Source organism: Castor canadensis, chromosome 5 (genome assembly GCF_047511655.1).
Source record: "Castor canadensis chromosome 5, mCasCan1.hap1v2, whole genome shotgun sequence".
NCBI classification, from domain to species: Eukaryota; Metazoa; Chordata; class Mammalia; order Rodentia; family Castoridae; genus Castor; species Castor canadensis.
The window spans coordinates 71,047,592-71,069,737 of NC_133390.1; the positions used below are offsets into that span (position 1 = coordinate 71,047,592).

The 22,146-nt window shown below is 36.1% G+C and overlaps 1 protein-coding gene across 3 annotated transcripts in view; it reads left to right on the forward strand.

The window, feature by feature from the left end:
• Positions 1-22,146, forward strand: part of Sec22a (SEC22 homolog A, vesicle trafficking protein) — an 85,511-nt gene that overhangs the window by 59,761 nt on the left and 3,604 nt on the right. For 2 of the 3 annotated variants that reach the window (XM_074073293.1, XM_074073292.1), the window contains 2 exons: positions 2,168-2,233; positions 17,981-19,559. In XM_074073293.1, the coding sequence (XP_073929394.1) occupies positions 2,168-2,233; positions 17,981-18,181 (267 nt within the window). In that variant the 3' untranslated portion in view covers positions 18,182-19,559. Of the gene's footprint in view, positions 1-2,167; positions 2,234-17,980; positions 19,560-22,146 lie in introns of those variants that run through there. The other variant, XM_074073294.1, reaches the window with a different exon arrangement.

Here is a 22,146-nt window from a genome sequence, read left to right on the forward strand (position 1 = left end):
TTCTGAGTTTAGACATATTAAGTTTATTGTGAATTGATACCTCAAATGCATAAGCTTTTTATCACATTGGCTTATATTGCATTTGTTCCTTTAAGGGTTAACCTTGAAATAATATTAATTAGGCTGATGCCAGACTAGAAGCAATTCGAATATGGTGCAGTAGAAAAAAATTGAATCATCTAATTTGGCAATAGAAATGCTGACCTGGAAGCCAGTAACTAGCTTCGTGACCTTAGATAGGTTATTCTGTCCTTGTAAGATGAAGGTTTTAAACTCCATAAGCCTGTGGGCTGCTTGGCACAAATGTTCTGACTCTTACATTGTTGATCATGGCTTCTACAAAGCAGAAATCAACTTCTGTGTTTCAAAAGAAGAAATTAAAATAATTCAGCTTATAAATAAAGATTTGAACACAAGTCTGGGTGACTCTAGAAGTATTCTCTTAACATGTTCTAAAGGCAATTAAGTGTTAATTTAGAGAAAAAAATCCAATTATAGAATGATAAGTTATGCTATATCTTGCAATCATTTACAAATTCTATGATTCTAGAATATTTATTAACTAGGGAAAGTGTTCATGGTATAATGTAAAATACTAAAAAGCAATATGCAAAAGATTCCATTTATTTGAAAAGAAATGATTAAAAATAATTGACATGATTAAACACAGAGCGAGACAGAGAAAGAGAGAGGGAGGGAGGGGGAGACTAGAAGGAAATAAACGAAAAGGTTTACAGTAGTTCTCTGAGTTTTGCTATTTATGGAGTATATGAATTTCTTTTTTGTATAACCTGCATTTTTCACATTCTCTGTAATGAACATAAACTTTTAAAATGGGGGGATGGTCATTTAAAAGGACTTTAAAAAAAAAAGGTGGAACTTACTTAAAGTCTTAGAATTATTAAAATAGGAAAGTTTCATGATGAACTTTCCTGCCTATGGGGTAGAACTGGCCTAAGCATCTCAGACAGATTAATGGTTACTATTTTAAGATCTTCTCACTATGCTAAGCCACTCTCTCTCTGTCTTACAGACAATTCTGGGCCCACTCAGCTATGCCCAAGGAATTTTCTTTATTATTTGTTTGGTTGGTTGGTTGGTTTTGTTTTGTTTTTGGTGGTAGTGGGGATCGAACCCAGGGCCTTAAGTTTGCTAGGCAAACACTCAACCACTGAGCTACATTTCCAGCCCCAGGAATTTCTTTATATTGTCTTTTGAAGACATGGTCATGAGAGACATTCCTGTGTCTTGTAGAATTTTTCATTGTATGAAGATAGTTTTTCTAGGCCAGGTATGGTGGTACACATCTATAATCCCAGTATTAGAGGCTGAGTCAGGAGGATGGTGAGTCAAGGTCAGTCTGGGCTGTATAGTATCTTGAGACAAATAAGAAAAAGGGCCAAATTTCATGTTCTTACATGGAAGGAAAACATTTGATACTCCTTCCTGGGCTTATATTCTACTTCATAAATAGCTTGAAAGGAGTTAATGGATGTAGATATTTAATAGGAACAGAAAAGCATGGATGGTTACAAGTGTCCATTTGCTTTCTTTTCAAGGAAATACTTCCTGCATGATATAGCTCTGTTTTTCCTCTGAGTGGCTGTTTTCTAGCATTGCAGGTATGGGTGACTAGTCCTGATTTTTCTCATTGGAATTTAGCACACTCTAGTGGACAGTAGCTTTTCAGTTGTCGGGGAATTTTTTTTTTTTTTTCAACCATGTCAAATTACTTCATTGGATAATTCAGTGATGTGCTTATTTGATAGTAAAGATTGTCCGTTTTTATTTGGATCAAATAATGAGCAGGAATAACATTGTCAACCTTTGGGATGTTGTACATTTTTATGTGGCTGCTTTAGCAGGAAGAAGAGACTTTGCATTATGAGAGAACTTACTTCCCTAGTAGTTTTCTTCTTCTTTTAGGTGAAATGAAATTTATGCACACCAAGACACAGAGAAACTCTTGCAGTTGTCCACAGTCTCCCACTCCTTGGATCTTATGATGTATTTTATGTTTCCATTTTAGTACTCTTAATACTTTTACATATCCCTATATAAAAATTTTGACTGTTCATAAACATTGTCATAGCCCTATCCTGGTAGATTAATTTTTGGAAATAGACTTCCACCTGAAAAAAAGTAATCTTTGATTTTGTATTTACAGACTGATGGTGAAGATTTGAATGACATCATTGCATTTTTCCTTGGAACAGCAGCCTGCCTTTACCAGGTAGGTTTTCTCCCATTTGTCAGAAACACGTTACCATTGTTGCTTGTTTCAGGTATCAAGTCTAATAATTGCTTGTGCATTTAAATAGATAAGAGTAGTGTCTGAGTTCCTTGCTTCTCTTTTTATTTGAGCCTCTATTACCTTTGTAAACTACATCTCCATTTCGAGTGGACATAGGTCCCCAGTGAACTTAATATTGATCTTTTTTGTTGGGGCTTCAGAGGGTGGTATATTACCTGCCTGTGGCAGTGATGGCTGCTTCTAGATTTTCTGGTGACTAATTATTCAGCTTCCAGGCTGGGGTAAGGATTTTGTGCTCTGGGGAAAGTCTTTGAATAGGGAGTGACATAGCAAAAGCAAGAGTTTAGGATATTTAATTTAGCAGGGATGAATAGGATTATCAGAGCAGAAAGACAAGATATGGAAATTAGTTGGGATGCGATTCTAGTACTTACAGGCAGAAAGTAATGAGAGCCTGAGCTGTGGTAATGGCTGCAGGGGTAGAAAAATACTGGCCCTGAGAAGGAAGAATCATTAGCACTTGAAGACCAGATAGGAGACTTAAGGTGGGAAGAGGTTCTGCACCTTGGTGGTATGGAATCTGCTGCTTGCTTTTTCAAGGCCAGGAGAGGTTGCAGATTTGTAAGGAAGGAAGAAATCCCATGCCAGTGACCCAGACTCAGGAATGGTTTTGTTAAAACACATTAAAGCCTCTAGACCTCACTTTGTAAATGTCACATTCCTCTGGTTTATATAGAAAAAATTAGAAAGATTCAGCACTACAAATGTAAGGCTGCCTAAAATTCTATACAAATCATTAGGAAAATATTTTGATGAATAGATGCATTTGAATTTTATATAAATATAAATACATATTCGAAATTTTAGTTTCAGTGGCCCCACTTTTAAAATTTTCCCAGTTTTTCTTAACTGTTTAATTTTATCTTCAGAAATTTTCTGTCAAATTTGACAGGTTTCATTAGAATGAGTGTCCTTCATACAGGTAATGTGAAAACTTGTATTCATTAATGTCACATTGTTAATTTTATGAAATATTCTTGTATAGATTTTCTGTTTTAATTCCTGCAGTCTTGTCATAAAATGAGGAAATGAGAAAACTTAGGCTGTTTTAGAGCTGTCCTAAGACCGCGTTGCCAGACAAAATCTTTGGAGCTTAAATATTGGGTTCATGATTGGAGGTGTGGCTCAAGTGATAGAGTGCCTGCTTTGTAAGTGTGAAGCCCTGACATCAAACCTCAGTACCACCAAAAAAATACAGATATAGATATAGATATTATATATATGCATTATATATATATCAAGTTTGTTCTACTGTTTCATACTGTCTCTAGACCAAACTAAAATAAATCCTAGTTTGTGTAACTTTTTATAATGTTACACATTATAAAATGAGCATGAGCTCATTGGACTCTAAAATAATGTGAGGTATATTTCATGAATAGTTATTTTGTGGTTGCTTCCTGTTATTAAAGCAACTTTAAATGTTTCATAACAATGGCAGAATTATTGGCCTCTTATGTTGTGCTATGCCTTTTACATTTATTGTACTTGTAAATCCTCATAGAAAGTCCCACACTGATTCTATTAGTAGTGCCATTTTTTCCACTGAAGTCTAGATGGTTCTGACAGCAGGTTAGTGATTTGAACCTTTGTCTGTATTACTCCAGAACCAGTGCTCTTGACCACCAAGCCCACTAAACAATATACAGTAATTCTAAGAGTTGCCTTGTGGTGGAGCAGTGTCACTAGGTGTTCTTTTACTTACGAGAAATAATTCATGCTTTAAGAAAAAAAGCAAAAAACCAATTTCCTTCATACAGATGGGCATGAAACTGCTTGTTTTCCAAAAAATGCTGAACAGAATTAGTAACACTTTTTTATCCAGAGTTACATTTTTACTGTATAACATACTGTGTCTCCAGTTGTCAGGATGTGTTTTAACAAGTTAGATCAGGCCTCAGAGGCCACTCATACATGGCTTGTTGCCTTTTTCTCTACAGTGCCAGTACTTAAGGAAGCACAGAACTCAACCAGGTAGTACTAATTTGATATGGAACATTTCAAAAAGGAGAGCAAAGGATCAGTGGAGAAACTAGAGACTATTCCTTTTCCCTCCATGTTTCCTTTTGAAAACTTGTAAACTTACAGAAAAGTTGAAAGATTAGTATATCCAGAATCATCTGTTATTAACATTTTACAACACTTCCTTAATCTCACTCTCTCTTTATGTGTGTGTGCAAATAGCATGTGCAGAGTTACTAAGTCTTTTTATTTTGAGATAATTGTAGTTTCACATGGAGTTGTAAGAGAGATCCTTTGTGCCCTTTACCTGGTTTTTGTCTAACAATACCACCCTACAAAACTGTAACACAGTATCACAAGCAGAATATTGACATAGTTGAGATAGAGAACATTCTTGTCACCACAATGATACCTCATGTTGTCTTAAGTATGTTATATAAATGGAACTATATAATACATAACTGTCTTAGTTAGGCTGCTATAAAAATACTATAGACTGCGTGGCTTAAACAATAGATGTTTATTTCATATAGTCCTGAAGGCTAGAAAGACCTAGATCAAGATCCTGGTAGATATACTTCGTGTAAGGGCCCTTTTCTTGTGAGGCTATCTCCTCAGTATCTTCATATGGCAGAGAGAGAAAATTCACTGATACCATTATGGGAGCTCTATTCATGATCACATTTAATCCTAATTATCTCTTAAAGGCCCCCTTCCTAATTCCGTCACATTTGGGGGTTAAACTTCAACACATGCACTTCTGGGGGTTGGACACAAACATTCGGTTCAAAACAGTAACCTTTTGTGATTGGCATTCTTTTACTCAGTATAATTTTCTGGAAATTCATCCAAGGTGTTTCATAATCAATGACTTATTTCTTTTTATTGCTGAATAGTATCCCAAAGTATGGATATACCATCATTTGTTTAATCATTCACTCATTGAAGGATATCTGGTGTTTCTAATTTTTGGCTGTAAACATTCATGTGTAGGGTTTTTTTGTCTTGTTTTATGTGACAGGGTCTTGCCATATTCCAGGCTGTCCTTGAACTTGTAATGTAGCCCAGACTGGCCTCAAACAATCTTCCTGCCTTAGCTTCCCAAATGCTGGGATTACAGGTGTGTACCATCATGCTCAGCTTTGTATACAGGTTTTTATATGAATATAAGCCTTCATTTCTCTAAGATAAGTACCCAGAAGTACAATTGTTGAGTTATGTTGTAGTTTCATGCTTACTTTTACTAAGAAACTGTTTTCTAGATGGGTATGGTGGTACATACCTATAACCCCAGCTACTTGGGATGCAGAGATCAGGAAGTTTGTAGTTTGAGGCCAGCCCAAGCAAAAAGTGAGATCCCATTTCAACTAACGTCATCCCAGCTACATAAGGGGCGTAAGTATGAGGGTTTCTGTCTAAGGCCAGGCCTAGGCAAAAGCATGAGATCCTATCTGAAAAATAACTACAAAGCAAAGAAGGGCTAGGAGCATAACTCAAGTGATAGAGCACCTGCTCAACAAGCATGAGACCCTGTAATCAAACCCCAGTACACCCAAACAAAGAAACAAAAAATCTATTTTCCAGAGTGGCTGTATGATTTATTTTACATTCTTACCAAGTGTGTGAGTGGTCCAGATTCTCTGTAACCTCCCCAGCATTTGGTGGTGTCCCTGTGTTTTATGTTAGCTATATTACATGTATAGTATTTATTTCAGCCATATTAAATGTTCATTGTGATTTTCATTTACATTTCCTTTATGGCTAATGTTTAACATTGTTTCATGTGCTTGTTATCTGTATATCATCCTCAGTGAGATGTGTGATTTTATTTTCTAATTGAATACTTTTTCTTTATTGTTTTAGAGGTTTTTTTATGTGTATAAAGAGTTCTTTCTTATATTCTAGATATTAGTCCTTTGTCAAATATGCAGCTTGCAGATATCCTTTCCCAGTCTATAGCTGTTGTTTCATCCCCTTAATAGGGTATTTTCCAGAATAATTTTGATGTTTTAACATCTAAGTTCATGATCCATTGGGGTTAAGTTTTATATCAGATATGAGACTTAGGTTGAGGTTGTTTCCTCCTCCCCTTCCCTCCTCTCCTTTCTTCCCTGTAGATGGTCAATTGCTCGAGCACCATTTGTTAAAAGGCTTTTTTTTCCCTCCATGTTTTTTCACCTTTTGTACCTTTGTAAAAATTCGTTTGGGTATATTTGTATGAGACCTTTTTCTGAATTATGTTCCATTGATCTATGGTTCTATACTTTGACCACATAATCTTTTTTTTTTTTTTTTGTCTTTTCTTTTTTGGTGCTGGGATCAAACCCAGGGCCACCTTGCACATGATAGGCAAGTGCTCTACTACTGAGCTACATCCCAGCTCCAGGACCACATAATCTTGATTAATGTAGCTGTATAAGTCTTAAATTCAATTTTTAATAGTCATAGAGCTATTCAAATTATTTGTTTCATATTGATTGGGTGAATTTTGGTTGTTTATGGTTTTGTGGAAATGGTCTATTTCATCTAAGCTATCAAATTTATATGTATAAAGTTGGTTGTAATATTCTCTTGATAGCCTTTTAAAAACTTTTTTATTAATGTATATTGTATACAGGGGTTTCATTGTAATATTTCCACACATGCTTATAATGTACTTTGATCAAGTTCAAACCCCCATTACTGTTTCTTCTTTTTACTATCCTTTTGATATCTGCAGTATCTATAGTATCTGATATGCCCTTTGTCACTTCTGATATGGGTAATTTGTATTATCTCTTTGTCAGTCTTATCAGTTTCAATTTCATTGATACTTTAAATAACCAGCTATTGGTTTCATCACTATTTTTCTATTTTCAATTTTATTGACTTTTGCTTTCTTAAGAGAAGCATATTGAATTATTGATTTTCCTGTTTCTCATTTCAGTTCTATTTTTGCTTTACCTATTTTATAGCTATGGTATTTGGTTCATCCACATTTAGGATTACTGTATTGTCTTATCAGATTAACCCATTTAGTGTGATGTAAAATCCCTGTCTGTCCTTGGTTATTTTCTTTGCTTTGAAATATCTTTATATTTACCTTATACAATTATAGCCACTCTTTTGTTTAATATTTTTGGAGATGGGAGTCTCACTGTGTAGCCAAGACTAGCCACAAATTCATTATGTAGCCAAGGTTGGCCTCAAACTTACAGTCCTCCTTAGTCTCCTAAAAGCTGGAGTTACAGACATGTACAACCATGCCTGACTTCTTTCTTTGTTTGTATTATATGTCCTTTCTTACTCTTTTACTTTCAGCTTACCTCTGTAATTTGAAGTGACTTTGTGAGAGCACAAAGTTGGTTCATGGTTTTCTTCTTTTTAATTTTTATTTTATTCATATGTGCATACAATGTTTGGGTCATTTCTCCCCTCTTCCCCCACCCCACTCTTACCCCCCCCACTACCTCCCTTACCCCCCTTACCCCTCATTACCTGGCAGAAACTATTTTGCCTTTATCTCTAATTTTGTTGAAGAGAGAGTATAAGCAATAATAGGAAGGACCAAGGGTTTTTGCTAGTTGAGATAAGGATAGCTATACAAGGAGTTGACTGGCGTTGATTTCCTGTGCATGTGTATTACCTTCTAAGTTAATTCTTCTCAAACTACCCTTTTCTCTAGTTCCAAGTCCCCTTCTCCAATTGGCCGCCATTTCTTTAAAGTATCTGCTTTAGTTTCTCTGCGTTGAGGGCAACAAACAAATGCTATCTAGTTTTTTGGGTATCTTACCTATCCTCATACATCCCTTGTGTGCTCTTGCTTTATCATGTGATCAAAGTCCAATCTCTTTGTTATGTTTATTCTTGATCTAATGTCCGCATATGAGGGAGAACATACCATTTTTGTTCTTTTGGGCCAGGTTAACCTCACTCAGAATGATGTTCTCCAGTTCCATCCATTTACCTGTGAATGATAACATTTCGTTCTTCTTCATGGCTGCATAAAATTCCATTGTGTATAGATACCACATTTTCTTAATCCATTCGTCAGTGGTGGGGCATCTTGGCTGTTTCCATAACTTGGCTATTGTGAATAGTGCTGCAATAAACATGGGTGTGCATGTGCCTCTGGAGTAACCGGTATCACAGTCTTTTGGGTATATCCCCAAGAGTGGTATTGTTGGATCATAAGGTAGATCAATGTTTAGCTTTTTAAGTAGCCTCCAAATTTTTTTCCAGAGTGGTTGTACTAGTTTACATTCCCACCAACAGTGTAAGAGGGTTCCTTTTTCCCCGCATCCTCATCAACACCTGTTGTTGGTGGTGTTGCTAATGATGGCTATTCTAACAGGTGTGAGGTGGAATCTTAGTGTGGTTTTAATTTGCATTTCATGTGTTTTTTGGCCATTTGAATTTCTTCTTTTGAGAAAGTTCTGTTTAGTTCACTTGCCCATTTCTTTATTGGTGCATTAGTTGTGGGAGAATTTAGTTTTTTAACTTTCCTTCTATTCCTAGTTTTCTTAGAGCTTTTATCATGAAATGGTGTTGGATCTTAAGTTCCCTGTATATTCTGGTTATCAGTCCTTTGTCTGATGTGTAGCTGGCAAATATTTTCTCCCACTCTGTAGGTGTTCTCTTCAATTTAGAGACCATTTCTTTTGATGAACAGAAGCTTTTTAGTTTTATGAGGTCCCATTTATCTATGCTATCTCTTAGTTGCTGTGCTACTGGGTTTCGTTGAGAAAGTTCTTACCTATACCTACTGATTCCAGAGTATTTCCTACTCTTTCTTGTATCAACTTAAGAGTTTGGGGTCTGATATTAAGATCCTTGATCCATTTTGAGTTAATCTTGGTATAGGGTGATATACATGGATCTAGTTTCAGTTTTTTGCAGACTGCTAACCAGTTTTCCCAGCAGTTTTTGTTGAAGAGGCTGTCTTTTCTCCATCATATATTTTTAGTGCCTTTGTCAAAGTCAAGTTGATTATAGTTGTGTGGCTTCATATCTGGGTCCTCTATTCTGTTCCAGTGGTCTTTATGTCTGTTTTTGTGCCAGTACCATGCTGTTTTTATTGTTATTGCTTTGTAATATAGTTTGAAGTCAGGTATTGTGATACCTCCAGCATTGTTCTTTTGACTGAGTATTGCCTTGGCTATTCGTGGCCTCTTGTGTTTCCATATAAATTTAATGGTAGAGTTTTCAATCTCCTTAATGAATGTCATTGGAATTTTGATGGGAATTGCATTAAACATGTAGATTACTTTTGGGAGTATAGACATTTTTACTATGTTGATTCTACCAATCCATGAGCATGGGAGATCTCTCCACTTTCTATAGTCTTCCTCAATCTCTTTCTTCAGAAGTTTATAGTTTTCCTTGTAGAGGTCATTCACATCTTTTGTTAAGTTTACACCTAGGTATTTGATTTTTTTTGAGGCTACTATAAATGGGATTGTTTTCATATATTCTTAGTTTGTTCATTATTAGTGTATAGAAATGCTAATGATTTTTCTATGTTGATTTTATATCCTGCTACCTTGCTGTAGCTATTTATGGTATCTAGGAGCTTTTGAGTAGAGTTTTTTGGGTCTTTAAGGTATAGGATCATATCATCTGCAAATAGGGATATTCTGACAGTTTCTTTACCTATTTGTATTCCTTTTATTCCTTCTTCTTGCCTAATTGCTCTGGCTAGGAATTCCAGTACTATGTTGAATAGGAGTGGAGATAGAGGGCATCCTTGTCTAGTTCCTAATTTTAGAGGGAATGGTTTCAGTTTTTCTCTGTTAAGTATAATGCTGGCTGTAGGTTTGTCATATATAGCATTTATAATGTTGAGGTACTTTCCTTGTATTCCTCGTTTTCTTAGAGATTTTATCATGAAATGGTGTTGGATCTTATCAAAGGCTTTTTCTGCATCTATTGAGATGATCAAGTGGTTTTTGTCTTTGCTTCTGTTAATGTGGTTTATTGCATTTATTGATTTTCGTATGTTGAACCACCCCTGCATTCCTGGGATGAAGCCTACTTGATCGTGCTGAATGATCTTTTTGATGTGTTGTTGAATTCGGTTTGCCATTATTTTATTGAGGATTTTTGCATCAATGTTCATAAGGAGATTGGCCTGTAGTTCTCCTTCTTGGTGGTGTCTTTGCCTGGTTTTGGGATAAGTGTAATACTGGCTTCATAAAATGTGTTAGGCAGTTTTCCTTCCCTTTCTATTTCATGGAACAGTTTAAGGAGGGTTGGTATCAGTTCTTCTTTAAAGGTCTGATAGAATTCAGCAGAGAATCCATCAGGTCCTGGACTTTTCTTTTTGGGGAGACTCTTGATTGCTGCTTCAATTTCATTTTGTGTTATAGGTCTATTCAGGTGATTAATATCCTCTTGGTTCAGTTTTGAATGATCATATGTACCTAGAAATCTGTCCATTTCTTTAAGATTTTCGAATTTATTTGAATATAGGTTCTCAAAGTAGTCTCTGATGATTTCCTGGACTTCCATGGTATTTGTTGTTATCTCCCCTTTTGCATTCCTGATTCTACTAATTTGGGTTTTTTCTCTCCTCATTTTAGTCAGGTTTGCCAGGGGTCTGTTGATCTTGTTTATTTTTTCAAAGAACCAACTTTTTGTTTCATTAATTCTTTGTATGGTTTTTTTGGTTTCTATATCATTGTTTTCAGCTCTTATTTTTATTATTTCTCTCCTTCTATTTGTTTTGGGATTTGCTTGTTCTTGTTTTTCTAGGAGTTTGAGATGTATCATTAGGTCATTGATTTGGGATCTTTCAGTGTTTTTAATATATGCACTCATGGCTATAAACTTTCTTCTCAGGACTGGCTATGCTGTGTCCCATAGGTTCTGGTAGGTTGTGTTTTCTTTTTCATTGACTTCCAGGAACTTTTTAATTTCCTCTTTTATTTCATCAATGATCCATTGTTCATTAAGCAATGAGTTATTCAGTTTCCAGCTGTTTGCATGTTTTTTGTCTTTGCTTTTGTCATTGAGTTCTAGTTTTATTGCATTGTGATAGTATGCATGGTATAATTTCTTTTTTCTTATATTTGCTGAGGCTTGCTTTGTGCCCTAGGATATGATCTATTTTGGAGAAGGTTCCGTAGGCTACTGAAAAGAATGTATATTGTATAGAAGTTGGATGAAATGTTCTGTAGGCATCAAGTAGGTCCATTTGATCTGTTGTATATTTTAGATCTAGGATTTCTTCATTTGATTTTTTGTTTGGATGACCTATGTATTGATGATAATGGGGTGTTAAAGTCTCCCACAACCACTGTGTTGGAGTTAATATATGCTTTTAGGTCCTTCAGGGTATGTTTGATGAAATTGGGTGCATTGACATTGGGTGCATATAGGTTGATAATTGTTATTTCCTTTTGGTCTATTTCCCCTTTTATTAGTATGGAATGTCCTTCTTTATCTTGTTTGATCGATGTAGGTTTGAAGTCTACTTTGTCAGAGATAAGTATTGCTACTCCTGCCTGTTTTGGGGGGCCATTGGCTTAGTAAATCTTCTTCCAGCCTTTCATCGTAAGCCTATGCTTATTTCTGTCGGTGAGATGGGTCTCCTGTAAGCAACAGATTGTTGAATCTTACTTTTTAATCCAGTTTGTCAAACAGTGCCTTTTTATAGGGGAATTAAGACCATTAACATTAAGCGTTAGTACTGATAGGTATGTGGTGATTCCTGTCATTTAGTTGTCTTAGTTGTTTGAAGGTTTGATTGTGTGTACCTAAGTTGAGGTTATTCTCTACTTTCTTGCTTTTTCTTTTCCTGTAGTTTGGTGCTGCCTGCCCTTTCATGGTTATGTTGGGTTTCACTTTCTGTGTGTAGAATCCCTTGAAGAATCTTTTGTAGTGGTGGCTTTGTGGTCACATATTGTTTTAGTTTCTGCTTATCATGGAAGATTTTTATTGCTCCTTCTGTTTGAATGATAGTTTTGCTGGGTAGAGTATCCTGGGGGTTGAACTTATTTTCATTCAGTGCCCAGAATGAAAATGAGAAGATCTCATCCCAAGTTCTTCTTGCTTTTAATGTTTCTGTTGAGTAGTCTGCTGAGATTTTGATGGGTTTACCTTTGTATGTTATTTGTTTTTTCTTACAGCCTTCAATATTCTTTCCCTAGTTTCTGAACTTGTTTTAATGGTGATATGTCGTGGGGTAGTTCTATTTTGATCTGGTCTGTTTGGTATCCTGGAGGCCTCTTGCATCTGTACAGGAATAGATTTCTCTAGATTTGGGAAATTTTGTTATCATTTTGTTGACTATATTACGCATTCCCTTTGCTTGCACCTCTTCTCCTTCTTCACTGCCCATGATTCTCAGGCTTGGTCTTTTGATGGAGTCGGTGAGTTCTTGCATTTTCTTTTCACAGGTGTTGAGTTGTTTAACTAATAGTTCTTTGGTTTTTCCTTTAATTACCATTTCATCTTCGAGTTCTGAGATTCTGTCTTCTGTTTGTTCTGTTCTGCTGGGTTGGCCTTCCATTTTGTTTTGCAATTCTGTTTTGTTCTTTTTTCTGAGGTTTTTCATATCCTGAGTCTCTTCTTTCATGTTGTCTATTTTTGTCCTGAGTTCATTTATCTCTTTATTAATCGTATTCTTTGTTTCCCTTTGGTGTGTTTATACAGTGCTTCTATGGTTTTTTAATTTCTTCTTGTCTTTCTCAACTTCTCTATTTTTGTTGTCTTGGAATTTCTTGAGTGTCTCCTATACATTTTGCCTGACCATATCCAGTATCATCTCTATAAAATTCTCATTATTTACCTGTAGGATTTCTTCTTTCAGATTATTCTTATGGGCTTCGTTGGGTTCTTTGGCATAGTTTGTCTTCATTTTGTTGGAGTTTCGATCTGAGTATCTGTTTTCTTCATTTCCCTCTGGTTCCTGTACGAATTTTTTGCTGTGGGGAAACTCGTTTCCCTGTTTTTTCTGTCTTCCCATCCTTGCTCTTGGTATTGTTATTATCTCTGTACTGTGTGCATAAGTATTTTCTAGCTTGTACTAATAACAATGGTGATATTTAGAATGGAAGGGTGAGAGGAGAGGGAAAGCAAAGAAGGTAAAGAAAGAGGGAAAAACAAAAGTAAAACAAAACAAACAAAAGTTTCAAAGATATTAACAGGGAGAGATAGTGTACTAATCAACAGTAAGCTGAACAGGCATTAGAGAGACAGAGAGAGGACTGAAAAAAAATCTCCAAGTTCAAATGCAATAAAGTTTCAGTCTTAATAATTTTGGTGTTAGTCCGTCAGCCTCCAATCCTGGAAATGGTGTCTCAGAAGTAGTTCTGTCATCTCATCAAAGGGGAAAAAACAAAAAAAAAAGCAAAAAACCAAAACACCACCTAGTGTCCCAAGTACAAATGTAATACAGTTTCAGTAAGTTTATCTGCATGCAGGTGTAGTTCGGTTGTTGTCTCATCAAAGGAAGAGAGGAAAAAAAAAGTGTCTGGAGACAGCTTTGTGATCATCTATCTGAGGCTGTGGCTCACCTGCCCACCACTGTGAGCCTGCTATTGCTGGAGAGTTTATTTATGCAGATGTCAGTAGTGAGCTTAACACTCACCTAGCCCCGCAGACTTTGTTTATTTAGAGTTCTCCTGGGGTGACCGCCACTGTTACCAGCTTTCCCCTTTTCAAGCACACTAGGGGAGGTGACGCTACACCCGCTTTCTCAGGCTAGCATGTTTATTTACAGTTCACGTGGGAAGTGGGCCTTCCCACCTCTCCTGTGGAGTTTTCCTCCCACCACCCCTTTTATAAGCTTTCCTGCTCCTGGTTGCTGGGAGGGTACTGCTGGTCTTGCCTTCTCTGGCTGGCTTGTTTATTTACAGTTCCTTGTGGGATTGCTCCTCCCTCCCTCTTTGTTGTCAGGGCACCCTGCCCTCTTTATGTGTGTTTTTTGTTGTTGCTATTTATTATTCTGTTTTTTTCTTTTTTCCCTGGGTGGGGGTCGGTCTGTCCAGGGGGCTGTGGTGATCTGGCCCAGGGTTGTCTGTGGGTGTATCACGTGCCACTTAGCTCACCTTGTGGTCTGCGTCTTCCCAAGTGCTATGGGAGCTGGCGTCTGGCAGTGCAGGAGCCCTCCTGGTTTCTCCATTTAACGTGGAGTGGGGATGCTATCTGCGAGCTGGGGGAGTGGAGGAGTCAAAGTCTTGCCTCTTCTCAGTAGTTTTTTCCTGTAAGGTGTATCTCCAGTGTCTCGCCTAGATTTTACTTTAGGAAACATGCTTTCTGCTTCCTCCCTCTAGTCACCATCTTGGAATCCTGGTTTGTGGTGTTTTAACCTACTTTGCCAATCACTATTTTTTAATTGCTGTATTTAAGCCACTTATAGTTAATGTACTTATGGACATGTTAGGATTTGTTTTTATTTTGTTTTCCATTTTTCTGTTTTTCCAGTCTTTCTGAGACTTACTTAAATAGTTTTTCTAAATTCCATTTCAATTTATCAATAGTATTTCTTAATATCTCTTACACCTTCTTAAGTGGTTGCTCTAGGTATCACATTATAGATTCTTTATTTATCAAACTCTTTTAGTGTCATCATTTTTTAAATCAGTTTTAGTGAAATGTAAACACTTTACTTATAATTGTCTTAAATATTTCCTGTACATATATTTCAGAATACATTAGACAATGTTATAGTAATTTTGCCTCCAATTGAGAAAACTAAAGAGGAGAAGGGAAATCTGTTACTTAGCTATATTTTTCATTACCCCATGTTCTTCTTACTTTCACAGTGCTTCAAGGTTCTTGCTTTTTGTTGCTCTCCTTTCTGTTTTGACACATTCTTTAGCTATTCCTTGAGGATGTATCTGTTGGTAACATGATCTCTTAGTCTTCTGTTATCTGAGACTGTCTTGCCCCTTTGTTCCTAAAGGATATTTTTGTTGGGCATAGGATTCTGAGTTGACAGCTCTTTTCTTTCAGCACTTTGAAAAGTTGTTCCAGTTTTTTCTTGTCTCTGTGGTTTCTGATTAGTGATCCACTGTTGCTACTGGTGTGAAATCCATTGCTTTACTATTGACAAGTGAAGATGAATGTCTGGAGTTCCACATGGTCTCCACTGACATCACTGTGAGAAGGTGGGGCAAGAACTCATTATTATGCCCCAGGAATGGAAGTCTTGATTCCTGCTACCTTGTAGAAGCCATCCTCGGAGACTAGAACTCTCTTTATAGCATTCTTGGTTCCCCACTTATCCTTGATGATGTAGGTATGTTTGGGCAACAGACTTTTCTCATGGCAGGGGGTCCTGGGGTGTGAAACCAGGAACTCACACATACTAGGCATGCATTCTATCAGTGAGCTACATCCCCAGCCCATTTCTGTTTTTTATTTTGAGATAGGATCTGCCCAGGCTGGCCTCAAACCTATAATCCTCCTGCCTTAGCGTCCAGAGTAACTTGGAGTACTTACTGGTATGTGTACCACTGTGCCTGGCAACAACAGGGTTTTGGGTTTTGTTTTTTTTTTTATTGTTGTTGCTATTTGACTGGTGTATAACAGTTATTGTCTAAATGTTTCTGTCTTGCTAAGGTATGCCTGTCCTTGTCTTTTGCTAGAGAAAGCAAGTTTCTGTATCTAGTGGCATTTTTAGTTGCCAATTTCTTGCTTAGCTCCACGGTTGAAGTACATGAGGCAAAAAAGGAAATTCAGGGAAGTTACTACTGTGTTATTCCTTGGGCTTCAGAGTCATTGGTTTGTCTTCTCTCTGTTATTCAGGACAGAATCATTAGGAAACATGTAATAAATTTGATCAAGGTGGTGTCTACCAGATCTCTATGTCCCAAAGATATCTTTTTCTTCTATATAATTAATAAGTAATCTATGAAGTAGAGACCATTACTTTTTAAGGTCCTTAAAAACCATGAATTAAATATTTATTTTTTAAGCCAAAGAAGCTCCTCTTTACAGGAGAATTTCCAATTAAGAAATGTAATAATAATGATGAGAGTACAATATCACCATTAGGTAAACACTACAGAAATAGCTGTTACAGGCAAGAGTCATCAATGAATATTAAAATTAGTGGGTAAAGGTCTAATGAGATATTTACATAATCTCAAAATGCCCCCCACCCATGAGATACTTACTAATTACAAAGGGAATAGTCATGTAGAAACCTGGCAGTCACCACCTTAAGTGATATCACCAGTAACAAGATGCATTGCCTATCACCTCTGTGGAATTCTTGCCAAAATTGTGCGTCCTTGATTCAACCTTGAGAAAACACTGGAAATACCCAACTTAGGAACATTCTACAACATAACTGATTAATACTCCTCAAGACTGTTATGGTCATGAAAAACAAAGACTAAGAAGCTGTTAGAGATTGGAGAAGACATGAAAACTAAATGCAATACAAAATCCTGGATGGGATATAGGACCAGAAAAAGGACCCTAATGGACAATTGGTAAAATTCTAGTTCAGACTATAGATCAGTTAGTAGTGCTAATTTCCTGATTAGATGCTTATTGTATGGTTAAGTAGGAAGGTAACATTAGGGGGAGCAGAGTGTAGAAGAACTTTGCTATTTCTGTAACTTTCTTCCTAAATCTAAAATAATTTCAAAAGAAAAAGTTTTTTTCTGTTTTTTAACCTTCTATTTCACAATGAAAGTCACTCAGATAAAATCAGTGCTTTTAATTCATCTTGTTTAGATAGAAAAGCAGTCTAAGACTTTATGATCATGTATAATTCCTATACTTGCCAGATTGTAAATTTTAGACATCTTCTAGAAAATAGTTTATTCAGTTAACAAATTCTGTTGAATACTTATTATGTTTTAGGCATTGTTTTGGATACGGGAGATAAATGAGTGAACAAAATAGTCAAAAATCTCACCTCTCACAAAATTTAGATTTTATTGCCAGGCTGTAGATGACAAACAAAGTAAACATGTTTTTTTCAAGTAGTTTATAGTATGTAGTAGAAAAAATAAAGCTGGGAAGGGAGATTGCCAGGGTTGGCTGGGGATACTTTCTTTACTGTCTCATCTAAATAGCACTTTCATTCACTATCCCCTTTTTCTGCTTTATCTTTTATCTTTTTAAAGGCATGGCTATTTGATATTATATATTAAAAATGTTTATAATTCTTCCCCTCTGAAATGTAAGCTGTATGTGAACAAGGGCTTTATTTGTTGTACTCATAACTAAAGAACAATGCCTGACTTGTAACAGGCCCTCAGTAAATATCCATTGAATAAATCCTCTCTCAAATGTTCACCAACATTCTGCACTCAGTGGAGGACCAGTAAAAATTTTTTTATTTCAGTCAGGCTATGTAAGAGTCTGTTTTAGTGAATGACTGATGAGAGCTTTTTGGACTTCTCTGGATGAGAATGGAATCCCCTCAGACCCTAGGAACATGACTTGGTTACCTGTCATCTTAAAGAATTTGCCCAGCCTGTTTTGCCAGGGAGTCGCTCAACTGTTCTTCCACTTAAAATAAGATACAAATGCTTTTCTTTTGAAAAATGAAAGACATAAAAGGAAAAATCTATTTCCTTTTCAAACTGTGGAACTCTTATAGCTGAATATCTTGGTTATGTTACATTATCTTGTCCTGCATTGAAAATACCCTTATTCTGTTCCCATATTTTACTCTCTGATCTATTACAATTTTGTGTTAGAAATATCAGTTTCTTTTGTTTTAATTCTAACCATCTTTCATTTTTATATTTTGAACAGTGTTACTTACTTGTCTACTACACCGGCTGGAGGAATGTCAAATCTTTTTTGACTTTTGGCTTAATCTGTCTATGCAACATGTATCTCTATGAACTGCGCAACCTCTGGCAGCTCTTTTTTCATGTGACTGTGGGAGCGTTTGTTACACTACAGATCTGGCTGAGGCAAGCCCAGGGCAAGGCTCCTGACTATGATGTCTGATACTGTCCTTCAGATATATTGCCTTGCCTGCAGGGGAAAAAGGAAGGGACATATTTTAACTGCCACTGTGATGAAGAAACCAGTCACTACAAATGAAGCTCTGCTTTCTTTCTTTCCACCTTTCCATTTTTTTTTTTTTAATCAGCATGGCATGCCTGTGAGCATGCAAGACTTGCTAGGAAAACTCCTTTCAGAAGAATACTAGCAGTGAGAGTATCACAAGAAGAGGAGGAAGAACCTTGTCTCTTCAAAGCCTTCACAGTGGAAGAATAGTCAGATGCTACTGGAAGACCTGTCAGGCAGTCCTGAATCCTCACTGAAGAGTCCAGTCAAAACCTAGGCATGGAACTTGCTATGAGGACCAAGCAGGAACTCTACAATCTGAGTTTGCCTTTGTGAGGCATTAATATAGACCAAATAAAAAGATGCTGCAGAAATTGGAAAGGTTTATGTTTTAAAACAAATGACTGCTAAATATCAGATTATTTGCACATTTACAGTGCCAGGATTTTATGAAGTCCAAAATGGTATAGAATTTGGTACTTTTATATTTTTGCCTGAGTCCTAGCTCTGGATATTATCTGAACTCATCTCTGGAATATCACAAATACTGAAAATACAGTGATGTATGTTTCCTTTTCCAGATGACATTTATTGTTTCTTTTAAAATCACTTTTAAAAAATATGATTCATTAGATTATTGTTCTTTCCCAAAATTTGATCACTTGAGTACTATGTACCGTTATTAATATTTATCTTTTAAATTTTTAAGTATTTTTAAAAGAAATAAATTCCACTCCAAGTGGAAAATCAGTATTACTTTGCTATAAATATAAAGTAACCACAAAATAAAGTTAACACAAAAAATGTTAAAGTTTTAGCTAGATGCTAATGCCTGCCAAGGCTCTGAATATATGTGGCACACTCTTTGTGGCAGTGAGAGAGATGTTGCCCTGCAACAAAAACAGTGCTATCTCTGGAATAACCAGAAGATAAAATTATAAAGGGAGTGATATTTTCCCTGTGATCCAGTGTTATTTAATTCTGTGTCAAGAACCACCTAACACCAACTGTGTACTACCAGAGGTGTGTGTCCTTGCACTGTAGAAGCCCTGAACTGGAGCTAAGAGAATCAGAAGGTGACTTTAATTTGCACTCTTGTTATTTTATGGCTTTGGGAAGGTAAGCACCTAGTATCTGAAAGAACTTACTTTTTGATAAAATTAAATTACCCAAGCCATTATGAATTAATAATACAAGAAGCACAGTTTGATTCTATTAGCAAAATCTATAACTTCTGATTTTGGAATTCATTTTCATGACTACTTTTCTTTAAAAAAAAAAAAAAGGTTTCCAACATATGCATAGGGTACTGAAATTTGATACTACCCCCCAAAAAGCAGACCCATTACATGTAATTCATGTTACTGGACATACTTATTAGGTAAAAGAAACAGTCTGGAAGGTAAAATCATTTAGTGGCCTTGTTTGCTATATGCTGATAAGTGGATGTGTCTATCTAGGACTGTTAGATCTTAATTAGAACTTTTGCCTTCCCCCTTCTTTTAGGAGAATGAGGTAAAAGGATGATAATAAGCTTATGATGTCAGAGATTTGTTTAAAACCAGAAACTCTGGTTTACTTGTTTGCTGCCTCTAACAAAGCTACACAGAAATTGTGTGTAGAGTGAGAGAGCTATCCCAGGGTATCACATGAGCCTAAATAATCAAGACAACATTGAATTATGTTTTGCATTTTATATTTACTGAGCCAGGAAAGTAAAGTGGTTCAATTAAGAAAGGGTTTCTAAACAATGGATAAAGAATTTTCTTGTAAATAGTCAATTACCCAGGAAGTTGGAGTGTTCTGGTTAATTGTGATTTTGCTATGTATTGGTATTTTATAGCTCTCTTACCAGTTTGATTCAGGAGCTGTCTCCTTGTCATTAAGCTGATGAGTTATAATGTTTGGTATTTGTATCCATTCAACATGGATACTTGAACTCCTCACTAGTAATTTTTAAAGACTTAATTAGTTTTTTTGTTTTGTTTTTCACCAGCTATTTTTGGATAAGAGGATGTTTACACCTCAATGTAAAGAATGAAACAGGTATAAATAATGTTTTACATATACAGATGCTTCCTTTCATTTTTTGCTGCCTGCATCTCTGAGTAGTTACGCATGTCATATTTCCAAAGAAACTGAGCTTTGAAAAGATTTGAGCCATAGTTATAAAACAATCCTTAGATAGTACAGCTTTAGCCTCTAAGACTTGTGATACTGGTATCTTATGCTTAAAAAATTGCACCTTCACTCCTAAGAGCAAGTCTGAGCCCACTGCATCAGAGTGAGTTTTATAGTATGTGGGAAGAAAATAACTGCCCTCGTGTTAAGCGGGGGGACCCAGGGATCTGATCTTATTGACTTACCTGTGTCACATGGCTTAGCATGTACACCCTTAATCTCCCAGCACAGGGTTCTTTCCACTAGTGGGACTAGTGAAGGTGACCAACATTGTATTCAGGGAATATGTTCTTGAAAAAAAATCAAGGAATTGAGGCCTTCTGAAATCCGTGATTCTAGGCCTGCTACTCCAGTGTGTTTTACCTTAATAGATGTATTTTATCTCAATTTAGGTAAGTTGAAATAGTGTTTTTGATGTTCCATGAATACAAAGATACATTCTTTTATATACTAAAAGTAATTGTAATATTTACCTTTTTGTTTATGTAACGTATATATTATATATAATATACATATGTATAATATGTAATATATAAATACATTTTGAAATGTATTTATACCTGGCCTCCTTCCCCAAAAAAACTTGAGTGCAGCATACAAAGAAAAGACATAAAATATGAACAGAAAGGGGAGAAAAATAAGATGAATGAAAGTAAAAAGAAGAGTTAAAATGTTTCCATTATTGTGTCTCAGTGTTACTCTGGAATATCCTGAATGTTACTCTGGAATATCCTGACTAGTTATCCTAGTGAGGAGTAAAAGAAGGGAAACAAGTCATGCATTACTTTGCCAGTGGATTACAAGCATACCATTTCCTTATGGGGGACTCTGTCTTGGTAAAAAAAAAAAAAAAAAGTTCTCATTTCGGAGGGGGGGGTCTTATGAAGTGCTAAAATGAACAGAATTCTGGATTTAGACATATGTTTACATATTATGATGTGCCTTAGATCCTCACCTTTTACCAGCTTTCTGTGTGTGTGTGTGTTTTTAATAGAGGATTTTGTTCCCATAAGAAAGAAATCTTGCCCTAAGTTAAAAACAAGTATCTGTTAAAGCTTGAAAATCCATTTGAAACAAATGCCTTGAGTCATGGAGAACCTTTATCTAATTATATAGTTTATAATTTATATAAAGCAAATGTGCTAATCCTGGATTAACACATTTATTTTGCAATAAATGTGGGTGTTTTCACAGTGGAATCTAGTCAAGAAAAGTGTGTGGCTCCGTTTCTGTTAGGCCATGTCTAGAATCTCATTAGGCTGCTGGTTTGCCAAGGCTCTACAGAGACCAGAGCTTTGTGGTAAGATTTAACCCCATGTCACACAGGAAGTGACTCCTCTGTGCTCTTGAGGTTAGCTGCCTCCAAATGGGCAGTTGCTTGGCTTTTACTCCCAAGGGTTAACTAAGTAGCCCAGGATGCACTCTGAGCTGTTAGATTTCCAATGGTGCACAAAGGACACAGAGAGAAAGGCGGGCAGGGGGAGGGTGGGTGTGAAAAGATTGATTGTGTGTTTACTATTTTTGTTATATGTACCAGACATTTGTTTCACTTTGTGTTAGAGCTACCATGGAGTCTATGGTAAGAGAACAAATAAGCTATTTCAAAAACATCCACCACTTAGACTAAATTAAATACTTAACCTTACTACAAATTACAGGTCAGTCTTCAGGGCTGCATTCTATGTCTATGCTCAAGGCTTCTTAGTATTTTTCTGCTTTAT